The sequence below is a fragment of the Pavona decussata genome, unplaced genomic scaffold, assembly GCF_977016875.1.
Source record: "Pavona decussata unplaced genomic scaffold, jaPavDecu1.1 SCAFFOLD_184, whole genome shotgun sequence".
In the NCBI taxonomy this organism is placed as follows: Eukaryota; Metazoa; Cnidaria; class Anthozoa; order Scleractinia; family Agariciidae; genus Pavona; species Pavona decussata.
In genome coordinates this window covers 2190001-2204162 of record NW_028145593.1, presented here as the reverse complement: position 1 = coordinate 2204162, position 14162 = coordinate 2190001, and the positions used below count along the sequence as shown (strand labels likewise).

Below are 14162 nucleotides of genomic sequence, written 5' to 3'. Positions count from 1 at the left end.
CACTTTATTTTGGCTAAATCTTCATATGGAAAAAAATCTGCAACATTATCCATGTAAGCGCAAGCAAATGGAGATATAAATAATGGGAAGTGACTTACTGAGCCATTCAATAACATGCTGGCTCTGAAGTTCAAGATTCAACCAACCGTTATGCTTTTCATTGCCGTCAATCACTGCAGCAGACCTCTTAGAAAACATAAAGTTTGTCTCAACGGAGTCAAGAGGTTATGTTCTGACTTTATTCAATTACGCAACTATACATTATGGTGACTGATTTCTCGCCTTGCCATATATGTTTTGTTATTGTTGTTGTTTTTGTTTTGTTGTGCATCTAGTTGTTGTGATGTCCTGCAATTCCCAAACTACATACAAAGAACTACAGTAGCTGCTAGCTCAAAAACCTTGTGGTAATATCTCAGCATATCTAGTTGCTAAGCACTAATTTCCTTACCTAGAAAATATATTTAGTGTAAAATGTGACTAAAAATCTGTATGTAAAAAAATTCTAAATATACAACAAATATAATATAATTTGTAAATGTTTGAAATATGAAGTATACCAGCCAGTTGCCAGTCTGTTATGATTGATGGCAGTAAAACATGCAAATCGTTACTTGGGGTTCAAGTTCCGAGTCCGTATGTTATTGAAAGGTGCAGTACAAACAGAGAAGAAACTGTTATCCTACATGTATATTGATGCCAGTGTAGTTGAAGTTTAACAGGTTTTCTACTATCAGACCTATGTGCTTCAATTTTACCATTTTTTATCGTTTTATCAATTAAATGTTTTACCTCACTGTTATTAGAAGTCTCAGTGATGTGAATCAATTATGAATCGAAAGTATTGTCATCGCTTGGGATACACAGTCTTCGGCATTTTAAAGGCTGATTTTCTGCCAGGTGGTTGTGTATAGTTCCATGGGTATGTGGCTTGTGTCACTGGCGTCAGATAAGTGTGCTTTTTTATGACCACTCGGCCCAGCTGACCATACAGGAACTGACCATCTGACGGCTGAAAAACAACAACAACAAAAAATAAATGTGATGACTATTCACCTCGGGAAAGTAGATGAACAATAAATGGTGCATTATGATGGAGGACTGAACTTAATGTAATGCACTGATCTCAACTAAGCATCAAAGGTGGACTTATGACAAGTCTTCTCTCTGGGTTATCAATGAAAGTTGTCAGAAATTTTGACAATCATTTTTGTTTGTATTGAGTCTGTGGTAGGAACGGACAAGACAGCTTGTTTCATAGTCATGCAGAAAATATATACAGAATAATTAACAATTATTCCACGAGCGCGCGTTGGATATGAGATGATAGATAGCCAACGAGGCGCGTAGCGCCGAGTTGGCTATAATCATCTCATATCCAACAAGCGCAAGTGGAATAATTGTTTTATTAAAAACAATCAAGAAATATTGCTAGATCTAACTGATTTCGCTGTGAGAGAAGAACCAGCAGACAATTTAATGGCCGCCATTTCTTGGCTATGGTATAATTGCTCATATACCATGGCCGCTCAGCCAATCAAATCCCTTGAATTGCATTATACAATGATCCAGTTTTTAATAATAATTATTATACAGTGGAACTAAATAAATGGCCACCTTAAGGCCATGAGAATGTGGTCATAATAATGGGGTTGTAAAACCAAAAGAAATGACTGGAGTTTTAATTCCTTTGTGGCACAAACAAGTGGTCGTAATAACGAGGTGGTCTTATTAACAAGATGGTCGCAAGGCAGGGTTCCACTGTACAATTGTAACACCATGTCAGAGTGAAGTAATATTTACAGTTCTGATATTGATGATGTGTAAAATTTAACACTTAATTTCAATTAATAATTTATACAATTTCCTGCTTGGATATTCTTAGCCATGGGTGGGGCATTTGTACCCTTTTCTAAGCTATACTGACTGTGGGGTTTGGACTGACTCCACCATTGGGAATTTGCAGTTTTCCAAAGAGAAAATTACAAATGTCCAGGCAAGGGGGAGGTGGTAACACTTTGAAATTTACAGCGTTGCATAGCCAATCAAACGTTTGGTAATCGATCTCAACCAACACAATCAAACTCAATCTATCATATTTGTGAGTTTGACTGTAAAACCAATCAAACGTAATCTATTGCGTCCGGTCTGCAAACAATTTTTTGGGAGTTGGATTGCGTTCGATCTTCGAACTCAATCGAAATCAACCCATGGATTGAGCTCGATTAAAATTCCGTACTGTACTACGCCGGACATAATTTAATTACAACTGGTCGTCTTGCTCTTACACGGGAAACTTCTGGTAACGTAATTTCCAACATCTGTTAACAATATTCCTCGTTAAACAATTGCTTACTTCAAAAAAGACTTAACTTTACTACATTTAGCTATATTTAAGTTAAGTATTGAATACCGTACCTTGTGATCTTGTTTCGAATGCCTTGGTAACGAACGAGTCAACGGTTTATCTGGCTTACGTTCTTCTCTTTCATGGGCGCGATAAGTTCGATCACATATGGTGTCTTCTTCAGTCATCATCCAGCGTACTTTGAATGCCACATATGTGATTATATAACCCGAAGATGCGGAAGAAAACTCTAAATACCAGTTACTACGCTTCTATCAAAAATTTACTGTCAACAAAGAATGCAAAAAAGTGCCAGGCCTTTGCTCGTCCCAGTTTTCTGTCCGTGTGGTCGTCCGTGTGTTCAACATGGCGGGAAGTTCACAATTTCGTTCTCCAATGTGAACAAAGAAGAAGTCGACAGATTTCGTTTCTCTTTGATTTCAGATGGAAAAGAGGCGAACTCTAGCTTGGAGAGCTTCTAATGGAAACACACTGTTTACTAGAAAAGTTGAAGGAGAGTATCAAGAGAGATTTTCAAGGTAGGTCTTTAAGAAATCATGATCGTTACATGACTGCATACAAACTGGAGCAATTTGTAACTGGGTCTTCGTGTAGATCAGGAACAGGAATGAACTAATCAAGGCTGATCGAACAGCTAACAATAACAATGGGCAATTTTAGGACTGTTAATACTAGCTGTTTCATCAGCCACACATCTCTTCTTGTACTAATGTAGTTTGTAAATATCAACCCTGCGCCATGCCGAATGCCGAGGTTGAAAACTTTTGAAAAGTCAGCATACATGTAACATTATCTTGAGTGTTAAAAATACGTTTACCAGAGTTTCCGGATTCTAGATAGTGGTGTAAACTTTATCAGCTAGCCCAGCTAGTCGAGCAAATGTTACGTGACCCGGCAAACTTTATAAAATTAAACTGTGCAGCTGAACTGTACTCCTCTACATGGACAATAACTGGAGTTGATAGCATGGAGAGAAAGAGTGAGCAAAGTGCACATTCTACTGCGTACTGGAAGAGAAGGTCACGTAATTGGCTTTTGTAGAAGTTGTGGCTTGTATCAACATATTCACAAGTACTGTATCATAATTTGACCTCAAGGGTTTTTCTTGGAGGGTGGGGTGGGGGGCTGATGAAATGTTACAGGGCTTGAACAATCGATGAAACCGATGATCGGAAAATCAATCGATGACAATCGATGACAATCGATGACAATCGATGCCAATTAATCGATTGATATTGATAATCGATGAACAATCGATGCACGGGTTTTTTGTGATTATCGATTTTATCGATTATCAATTTTTATCGATTATCAACGCCAATCGATCAGTTAATTGACATCGATTGTCATCGATTGGTTCTCATTTTTGATGCCTTTTATTTTCAGTCAAGATTTACAAAAAGAATTAGCCTGCGAATACAGCCGCCTCTCATCGCCCCCGGCCCCGATGGGCGTTTCGAGAGGCGGCTGTATTCGCAGGCTACGAAAAGAATCTGAGTCCAAACTGTGGCCTATAGTTCTCTTGTGACCGGTGGTAACTGTGTTTCGGACAGAGGCTGTACATGTTGTGTTGTTGGCGTTTTTCCCGCGCAGCTCTAAGTTTCTTGATATGGTCTCTTTTTTTTCCAGCTTTTATATAATTTACTATACGGCTCACCCATTTAAGCCTGCATGCAGTAAACTTTATTCATTTTTTACCCTGTTTACTTTATGCACCTTTGTTGTGACAAAGAAGTAATAAAATGATTACCGAAGTCTATTCACGTTTATTCTGGTTTATTTTATTACAATTCAGTATTACAATTCAGAGCTCACTCGTCTCCAGTCACATCTGCATACAAACAATCCGGTAAACGAATTCAAATCTGAAACATTTGTGCGTACTGCGAGTGCGTATACGTACATGCTGGAACGTGTGGAATACCGATATTTAATTTTAACACCAATCGATGACAATCGATGAGTTGCGACCACTTTTGTGTGATTATCGATTGGTCATCGATTGGCCAATGCCAATCGATGCCAATTAACTAACAAGGCATCGATTGTCACGTTGATCGATTGATTTTCTGATCATCGGTTTCATCGATTGTTCAAGCCCTGAATGTTAGCATTGGCTCTGGGACACAAGAATGCCAGTCAGCCACTGGACTGTAGAAATAAAACCAGATTTTGGTGTTGTGTAGCTCAGTAATAATACTGGCTTATTTGATTATTTTCTCACCTTAAGGCTTAAAAAGTAAAAGTAAACTTGTAAAAATGCCCAGTCCTATGACACAATTTTCTGTTGAATAACCTCTTTTTGTTGTTCACCAGCAAGTGTAGACTTAAATGACTCCAAAATTTGGGATACACGGCCACTTAAATTGATATGAAGTTGTTATGTGAATTTATAATGTAGATCAATAATTGCTGTATTATTTTGAAATGCACTGTGGTAATAAATCATGTTGTTCCAGAAGATACCCATCCCCTTCTCCGCCCCCCTCCCCCATCCTGCCCTCCTTTATGGATGGTGTTTTGGTTTAAGACCCCATCCCACCCCTCTCAGTGTGGAATTATCTTCTAAAGCCATCCAGTGCATTGCCTAATAACGCCTCCATACAGAATGTCTGTTTGCCAGGGGAATTCAGTAATTAGCCCCATCTCTTTCCCTTCTGGTCATATGACCCATCTAGTTGGCAATTTTGAGTCATTCATCGCTGTTTTACAGCTGCCCAGGTTTCTGCTGACCCTCCCTCCCATCCTGGGTCTTTGTTCCCCTGCTGGGGTCCCTCCGCACCCACCTGAATAAAGAGTTCCAAACAATAGTCTGCCAGTGTGGTTTACATGTAACTGTCTCCGAGATTGTTAGGGACTAAATGCTTTATTTGCTTATTACCATTTTGGCCCTCATACCCTCCTGTGTTTGATCTTACCAGATTAGTTAAGGATTCTCCAGATTCCCCCAAGTTGGGGGGGAATGGGCTTAAGACCTTAGGCCTGTTCCAAACATTGTGCTACTGACGTGCCGAACTTAAATCAATTTGACTCGACAGTGGCATGGCAGTAGCAAGGTAGTGGTTTCAAATGTCGAATTTCATTCAGTCGCGCCAAATTCAAATAAAAGTAATATACATGTAGAAATGCGTAGAACGAGCAAATTAACCCAAAATACATTAAAATAATTTATGAATTTAGTTCGGCATGGCAATAGCACGCCGTTTGAAACCAAGTCTCGCTACTGCCGCGTGGCACGATAGGGCCTGCCGTGCTAAATAGTCGTGCCAAGCTTAATTCAGCCTGCCGAACTACATGGTTTCAAACTTTGTGCTACTAACGTGTTTAAGTCAAATTAAATTCTTGAATTTAGTTCGGCACGGCAGTAGCACAACATTTGAAACATGCCTAACTCCTCACCTAACAAAAATTTAAAAATATTAATTTCATAAAATTCCTCTTTACCCCCATGTACATAATACATTAAACCCTAACATCAAAAATTAGTTTTTGTTTCACATTGACCTGCTCTGCTACAAAGATTCCTGAATCAGTTTAACCTGGTTTTTCATTCACAGTTCTTGAAGAGAGATGCAAGGAGGCTCAAAACAAAGTTCATTGTTTGGAAAGAGAAAATAGTGCAGCCCAGGAACTGACCAATAATCTTAAGAAAGAAAATGCTTGGTACTTGCTCTTAATTTCTCTTTTCAGTTTTGTTTTGTTCTCCAATGTAAAATGTTATTTTGTCTAAGTACCATTGCCTCTAATATTGGATTTATTTAGTCATCCACACAAACAGAGCATATAAAACAGTAAATTAATATGACACGGAAGCCTAGTGAAGTTATAAGCTTATATGAATAGACTTCCTGAGACTAGTAAATTAAAATGTGGCTTAATGCAGAGTGTGCAGAGAAATAAAAACAACACATTGAACGTACACATATCACAAATCAGCTTTCCATGAGATCTTTGTATGGTGAACTTATCAATGAAACGGGCAATTAATTCCAGATTTTAGGCCCTTGGTAAAGGACATCCATCACAGGTCTGTTAAACTTCTGGCAGGTGTAGAATATTCCATCAAAGTATCCTGAATACCATTGAATTACTTCTAAGTCAATATAGTTATTATTGCCGGCTCTGATCTGTCAATAAAATTAATGCACTATGCCAGAATAGCAGATTTCTGATTTACATGTACTTCGTAAATATCACCCTCCACACACTGGCGTATACTTATCATATCACACGCCCAGTGTTCCAAAGTTTAAATGGTAATGGTAATGGCGTAATGGTATTTATATACCGCATTTTTTTATATACAGTTATTACATATTCAAATGCAGTTTACATTACTTCAGGGCAAGGGTGAGATCGGACATCATCATATAAGCATATAAATTTAAGGCTTATTCCATGTAAATGCCTAATTTAAAATCACTAGCCTAACACTCCATAACTTAGATCCCATGCATCAGCGGAGACTCATGGGCAGATAGCAGGGCAAGAAAAAAGTCAAGACAGGTGGGAAAACTGTCTGTGAATTAAGAAAACCAGGGAGGAAAAGTAAGGCCAGCTGTTTGGAACTGACCTGTCCACGGTCTGTCCTCTAGGGCCCTTAGTTTTCCTCCGAATTTCCTTACTGACTTTTTTTTCTCCCACTAGCTATCTGCCCCTGAGTTCCCAAGGATGGATCCCTTGTGGAAATCATTCAATGCATTTGTTTTTTCTAAATTTGAAAATTTTGTATTCTTGTTTTAGCCTTAAGGAAAACCTTGCAAGATTGCAAAAAGAAGTTGCATACAAGGATGAAAAACTCAAAAGGTTAGGTGAAGGATGTGCAGACAAGCATCATCCATCCATTGATTACTACATGTAAATGACTGTTTAGGCAGACATACATTGTACACTGTACATGTACATACATCACATGTTTTTTGTCTTCAGTGGGCTTCCTAATGTGCTCTTCCAGAAAATATCCATAACCCCCTCCCCACCCCAATGAAATGACTTTTTTCTAACAAGACAGACTGAAAAAGCAGTCATGTTTCCAATAGGGATCTTCTCCTGGAGTGCATTTTCAATTTTGCAATTAAAGTCAACTCTGGCCTTGCAGGCACCTCGCTGTTACGGACATCCCAATAACACAGACATCAGCTAAATCCTCAGCAAAAATAGAGTACAGACATTTGTACTGAAATAAATTCCCACTATTACGGACTCTCGCTATTAGGGACTCTAACTCGCAGTCCCAAGGGTGTTCACGTTATTTAGGAGTTGATTGTAATTAATTATTTGGTGCCCTACAGGTACATGTAGAACACCTAAAACACTGCAATGCTAATTAATATAGTTATTGTGTGAAGTTGGCCACTTAAACTCAAAAATCACTCAAAAGTAAACTTCTCTGGTACATTTGCACTGTAGCAAATGCACTCTGTTGTAATTAAATCTGAAAATTCTTAAGTTATGTTATTTTTTACAAAATACATGTAAGTTACAGGTTATCACTGGAACTGGTAACTATTAGAAAAACTTACAAAAAATCAGTCTAGCAGCATTAAATACTGCATCTTATCTTTTTCTCTTTTGATTAATTTTCGCTCCAGAAAAAGGGAAGAGCAGCACAGAAAAGATAGATGGTGGAACCGATATCGCCGCATGAGTGAGCAAAGGTTTCAAGGTACATTTTTTAAAAATGTGCATACATGTACCTATTTGCAAATTTTTGTAGTCTGTATGTCAAATTGGTGTATGCAGATTGTACTTTTAAATTTACAGACATACCTTTATGTAGATTGCTCCTTTAACTTAAGTATTTTAAGTTATTATAAAATTAATAGTACGTCATTTTAGTCACGTGTAGTGTAAAACTATATACACAACTATATAAAAACTGTTCAATTGAGGCCTAACACTGCTGTTTAAAAACTAAAAACTAAAAACTGAAATCCAAGCTTTCGCCGATCAACGGCATCATCAGGGATATATACACAACCCCACAAGCATAACTTTATGCTTAATAATATTACTAATTGACTGTGTAAATAAAGGATGATTGATTGATTGACTGACTGACTGACTGACTGACTGATTGGTTGATTGGTTGGTTGATTGATTGATTGATTGATTGCCTGACTGACTGACTGACTGATTGACTGACTGATTGATTGAATACTGACTGACTGACTGACTGATTGATTGAATACCGACTGACTGACTGACTGACTGACTGATTGATTGACTACCGACTGACTGACTGACTGACTGACTGACTGATTGATTGAATACTGACTGACTGACTGACTGATTGATTGAATACTGACTGACTGACTAACTGATTGATTGTCAATACTGACTGACTGACTGATTGATTGAATACTGACTGACTGACTGACTGACTGACTGATTGATTGAATACCGACTGACTGACTGACTGACTGACTGATTGATTGAATACTGACTGACTGACTGACTGATTGATTGAATACTGACTGACTGACTAACTGATTGATTGTCAATACTGACTGACTGACTGATTGATTGAATACTGACTGACTAACTGATTGATTGAATACTGACTGACTGACTAACTGATTGATTGAATACTGACTGACTGACTGACTGACTGATTGATTGAATACCGACTGACTGACTGACTGACTAACTGATTGATTGTCAATACTGACTGACTGACTGACTGATTGATTGAATACTGACTGACTAACTGATTGATTGAATACTGACTGACTGACTAACTGATTGATTGAATACTGACTGACTGACTGACTGATTGATTGAATACCGACTGACTGACTAACTGATTGATTGTCAATACTGACTGACTGACTGACTGATTGATTGAAGACTGACTGACTGACCAACTGATTGATTGAATACTGATTGACTGGCTGACTGATTGAATACCGACTGACTGACTGATTGATTGATTGATTGAATACTGACTGACTGACTGACTGACTGACTGACTGACTGATTGATTGAATACTGACTGACTGACTAACTGATTGATTGAATACTGACTGACTGACTGACTGATTGATTGAATACCGACTGACTGACTGACTGACTAACTGATTGATTGTCAATACTGACTGACTGACTGACTGATTGATTGAAGACTGACTGACTGACTAACTGATTGATTGAATACTGATTGACTGGCTGACTGATTGAATACCGACTGACTGACTGATTGATTGATTGATTGAATACTGACTGACTGACTGACTGACTGACTGACTGACTGATTGATTGAATACTGACTGACTGACTAACTGATTGATTGAATACTGACTGACTGACTGACTGATTGAATACCGACTGACTGAGTGATTGATTGATTGATTGAATACCGACTGACTGACTGACTGACTGACTGATTGATTGAATACTGACTGACTGACTGACTGACTGATTGATTCAATACTGACTGACTGATTGACTGACTGACTGACTGATTGATTGAATACCAACTGACTGACTGACTGACTGACTGATTGATTGAATACTGACTGACTGACTGATTGATTGAATACTGACTGACTGACTGATTGATTGAATACTGACTGACTGACTGATTGATTGAAAACTGACTGACTGACTGATTGATTGAATACTGACTGACTGACTGATTGATTGAAAACTGACTGACTGACTGATTGATTGAATACTGACTGACTGACTTACTGACTCAGACTGACTAACTGATTGACTGACTGACTAACAATAATTATTGATTTTAAAAGTTTTAAAATGTGCATTTTATTTTAGCCTTTTTTCTTACTACAGTCGAACCCGTATATAACGGCCACCCTGGGGACTTGAGGAACTGGCCGCTTAATACAGGTGGCCGCTTAATACAGGATCACTAAAAATACTCACTGGGCGTGGTCTAATGTCAATTTTAATGGCGTATCATACAAAAACACTTCATGCAAGGAAACAATAGGACAATCAACACTCTTTCAAGTGATCAATACTTTAAACAACTTTCAGTGCCAACTTGTGACTTAACGGTATAACATACGTAACATTGTGTAAAAGTACTATATAATAAATTATCCTCTACTGACTCCTACGGTATACAGTGCTCTATTTCTATGACTTACAGTTCACAACAAAATATCTCATTCCGTCATTTCACAGTTGTTTATACGCCCAATGTTCAATGTCAGTTGGCTGAGGAACAAGTTAATTAAAGAGGAATTTCTTGCTAAAGAGTGAAGCATATTCAAAACAAACTTTTTAGCGTTCGTAATATGGTACTGTACTTCAGCACATTGCGGACATCTGAAAAGCGTTAACTATATTAAACGGCCGAGTACAGCTTACAGTAGCTTTGTACATGTTATTTCTTTATAGTGATGTTGGATCGCATTTTAAACACAATAAAATACCGCATAAAATAACATATGGCTTAGTTTCCATTCAAGGGTGGCCGCTTAATACAGGTAAAAATAACAAAGAAAGACAAACATAGGACTGCTACAGGGTGGCCGCGGCCGCTTAATAGAGGTGGCCGCCTAATACAGGTAACAAATAGAGCGTTTGTATGAGCAAACAATCGGGACTTTGAAAACTGACCGCTTAATAGAGGGTGGCCGCTTAATACAGGGCCGTTACTGTATATGCAGGTTCGACTGTAGCACAAATTTTGATGTCTTCATTTTTATTTTTTGTTCACAGCGATGAAAGACCATGGGAGATTTCCCCTTCACATCCTTGAAAACTTTGTAAAACGAGACATAGATGAGCAGATGTAAGTCTCATCTCAGATTGAATTTACAGTGTTACATGTAATTTGTTTTGGAATATTTCAAAAATTAGTGAGGCAGTGTGGCCAAGCAGTAAAATGGCGTTGTGGCGCTGGACTTGAAATCCGGAGGTCCCTGCTCTGGCCGCTACATGTGTAGCTGGAGTTATTTCTTAAGCCAGCTGGTCTGCCTCATGCCATTTGGGATTTTCAACCATGATGACTTGTGTTAGATTTTAACGATTTCTTTGTGAAGTTTATTATGATCATTCTGTTTTGCAGGAATGATGTTCCTGATAACTGCTCTCCTTCAACAGAAAATGAACTCAGCAAGAAGAACAGATCAAACCTGTCGACACTGAAAAGTAAAAAGAAAGTCCGTTACGAAAGGGTGTCGAATGCTGCAGACAATAAAACACAAAATAATCTCAGAGATGACATACAAGTCTGCAAGACCAGTTACACAAATGAAGGGCGATTGGTTGAAGGTGATGAGAATTTGTTTTCTGATCCCAACGAAAGTACAAAACTTTATCAGAATTTTACTGAGCAGCGGTACAACGAAAAGGTGTCTATCTCAGCTGAACTAACTGTCTGTCCAAAAGTTCTGGCAGCAGACACTGAAGGTGCCCACTGTTCTCCTCAGCCTCAAGGTGCCAAGGTGTCTGTCCCTGAAGAAGTGTCCGTCTGTCCAAAGATTTGTGTACCAGATACTGAAGAAGTCCACTCTTATCCTCTACAACAAGATACAAAGATTTCTGTTTCGGATGGAATGTCTGTCCATCCAGACATTTTGGTTCCAGATACTGAGGATGTTTATCCCGAGGAGGCTGACATTGGCTTGCACTGCTCAATAGGATTTCCCTCTGCCGCAAGTACCCCCCTAGCTGCCGCCAACTCACCTCTGTTTGGCTATGATAGTGATAATGATGATGATGAAGACGATGTTATAAGTGTTGGTATTTTGCAAGGGGCAACCGAAAAATCACCCTGCAATGATGCTGTTAATCTTTTAACTGCTGCTAAAACGCAAGTGTCTCATTTGCCAAAATCAGATTCGCAGTTTCCTGTAGACTTGTCTTTCACCCAGCCCCAGTCCCCAACCATTCCAAGCCGAACACGGTCACTGCGGCAAGATTTGAACCTAACTGCGGATTGTTCGGTTTCATTGCTGCCTCACGGCATGAAAAATGCAGAAAATGAATCTAAAAATGATATGAAATCAGGAAAGGATTCCATTAAGGACAGTAATGACACGGTGTTTATTCGTAACAAAAAGGATGAGCAACAAATCTATCCAGAAAGAGACGAAAATCGTAAATATCCTATGGAGAAAGTATCAAAACAGACAACTCTGGATGCAAAACTTTTGAAGGTCAAAGAAAGTGGAGAGGAAAACGATGCTAACAGTGGAAAACGAAAACGAGAAAGTTCAGATGAGCGTGATGGCTTCGCATGGCCCAGTGAAAACGACAACCAACATGTAAGTTCTGATCAAATGTGGGTAATCTTGAAGTATGAACTGTAAAAGGCCCCAGTTGTGACCAGTATTTAATATTTAACAGTAATATTATTCCACGAGCGCGCGTTGGATATGAGATGATAGATACACGCGCCGAGTTGGCTATAATCATCTCATAATTGTCCAACAAACGCGAGTGGAATAACAGTTCTATCAAAAACAATCAAAAACTATTTCTAGATCTTGCTGATTTTGCTTTGTAAGAACAACCAGAAGACAATTTAATGGTCGCTATTTCTTGGGTCGGGCATGGTATAATAGCTCATATAGCATGGCCGCTAAGCCAATCAAATCCCTTGAATTGCATTATACAATGATCCAGATTTTAATACAACATAGCTATCAAATCAACGCAACCAATTTCAGTATACATATTAGACGTTGATGTCGTAAGCAAACTTGACCAGTTTCTTTTCAGAAGCAGCCTAGCGCGCAAATGGAATTTTTTTCTAGCAGAAGCAGCCTAGCGCGCAAAAAAAGAAAAAATCCTTCGAGCGAGAAAATGGACAAAGAATTAAATTTGACAAGAAGCTAAGGGTGAGTTTCTTTTAGGAAAATCAGAATCCGGATTTTTGATTTAAGATCACTCGGATCATGGTTTTTCAAAGGAACCGACGAATCCGCTCTTGGTAAGGATTCCTCGGTTCCGAGTGATCTTGGATCAAAAATCCGGATTTGGATTTCCCCAAAGAAATGCACCCTTTAAGTCTTTTATCATTTTCTAGGTTCCTTCGGGTTTTTTCCTTTTGACTTCTTTTCCGACTTTCGTCAAGTTATTCGTCGTGCATGTACGTCTGCAGGAGCTTAAAGGGTTAAGTAAGACCTCCCAGTAATCCACCGGTTAGTATGGAAAAGTGGCGCATGCTCATTTTACCACAATACCTTGCGAACCTAACGCAACTAATAGGCACATGGAAGGCCATATATTTTGCGTCCCTGCAGTAGCAACATTGTGTATGCCGGTTTGAAGTCTTGAAATCTCGTGTGCGTTTTTACGAGCGTTTTAATGGGTTTTGCGTACGTCAGGAGTTATGGGTAAATATACCACTCGCCTTTTCTTTTGAAGTACGGTGGAGTGGTGGTGTTCACAAAAATATCCAAACGCCAATTCTCCGAAAATTTGACGTTTGCCTTGAAATCTTGATATAGGCGACCTTCCAAAAAGAATGATGCATGTAGAATGTGTTGTTTGTTTAGAAAATTTCAAGAAAGCAGAACCAGTAAAGCTGACGCTGGCCACAAAATTTGAAAAAAGGGAATTTAACGAGAAATTTTGATGTATAAGACTACTCACCCTCAAAAAGTTAGGTTTGATGTTCAGGCGGTTTTCAATTTGCTAAAGATTCTCATAAATCCAGTTAGCCCCCCTCCCCTCCCCCCTAAGAAATCTTGTAAGCATGCTCAATAAAGTAAATGACTGGTCAACTCATCAAGACTTTACAAAAAGACTTTAAAACTTTGATGTGATCTACTAACAAATAGCGGACCTTTATGTCATGTTTAAAAAACGAGCA

The 14162-nt window shown here is 38.6% G+C and overlaps 2 protein-coding genes across 2 annotated transcripts in view; one reads left to right on the top strand and one right to left on the bottom strand.

Annotated features, from left to right (window-relative positions):
* Positions 1-217: 217 nt before the first annotated feature.
* Positions 218-2655, bottom strand: LOC146462913 (uncharacterized). Its single transcript, XM_085085068.1, has 2 exons — positions 2419-2655; positions 218-1012 (listed from the first exon to the last, which is right to left on the bottom strand). Exons 1-2 carry the CDS (start codon positions 2536-2538, stop codon positions 848-850), a joined length of 285 nt encoding a protein of 94 aa, XP_084941194.1. The 5' UTR covers positions 2539-2655; the 3' UTR covers positions 218-847.
* A 29-nt stretch (positions 2656-2684) lies between these two features.
* The window catches only part of LOC146462911 (uncharacterized), an 18674-nt gene continuing 7196 nt past the window's right edge, over positions 2685-14162 (top strand). Inside the window, exons 1-6 of the mRNA XM_085085013.1 lie at positions 2685-2886; positions 5926-6031; positions 7112-7174; positions 7960-8033; positions 11060-11132; positions 11409-12609. Of these exons, the coding sequence (XP_084941139.1) occupies positions 2829-2886; positions 5926-6031; positions 7112-7174; positions 7960-8033; positions 11060-11132; positions 11409-12609 (1575 nt within the window). The 5' untranslated portion in view covers positions 2685-2828. The remainder of the gene's footprint in view (positions 2887-5925; positions 6032-7111; positions 7175-7959; positions 8034-11059; positions 11133-11408; positions 12610-14162) is intronic.

Coding starts and splice junctions, on each gene's coding strand:
- LOC146462913 (XM_085085068.1), bottom strand. CDS start 2,538: ATGATGACTGAAGAAGACACCATATGTGATCGAACTTATCGCGCCCAT. Junction 1,013..2,418: donor ATTCGAAACAAGATCACAAG/GTACGGTATTCA, acceptor GTTGTTTTTCAG/CCGTCAGATGGTCAGTTCCT.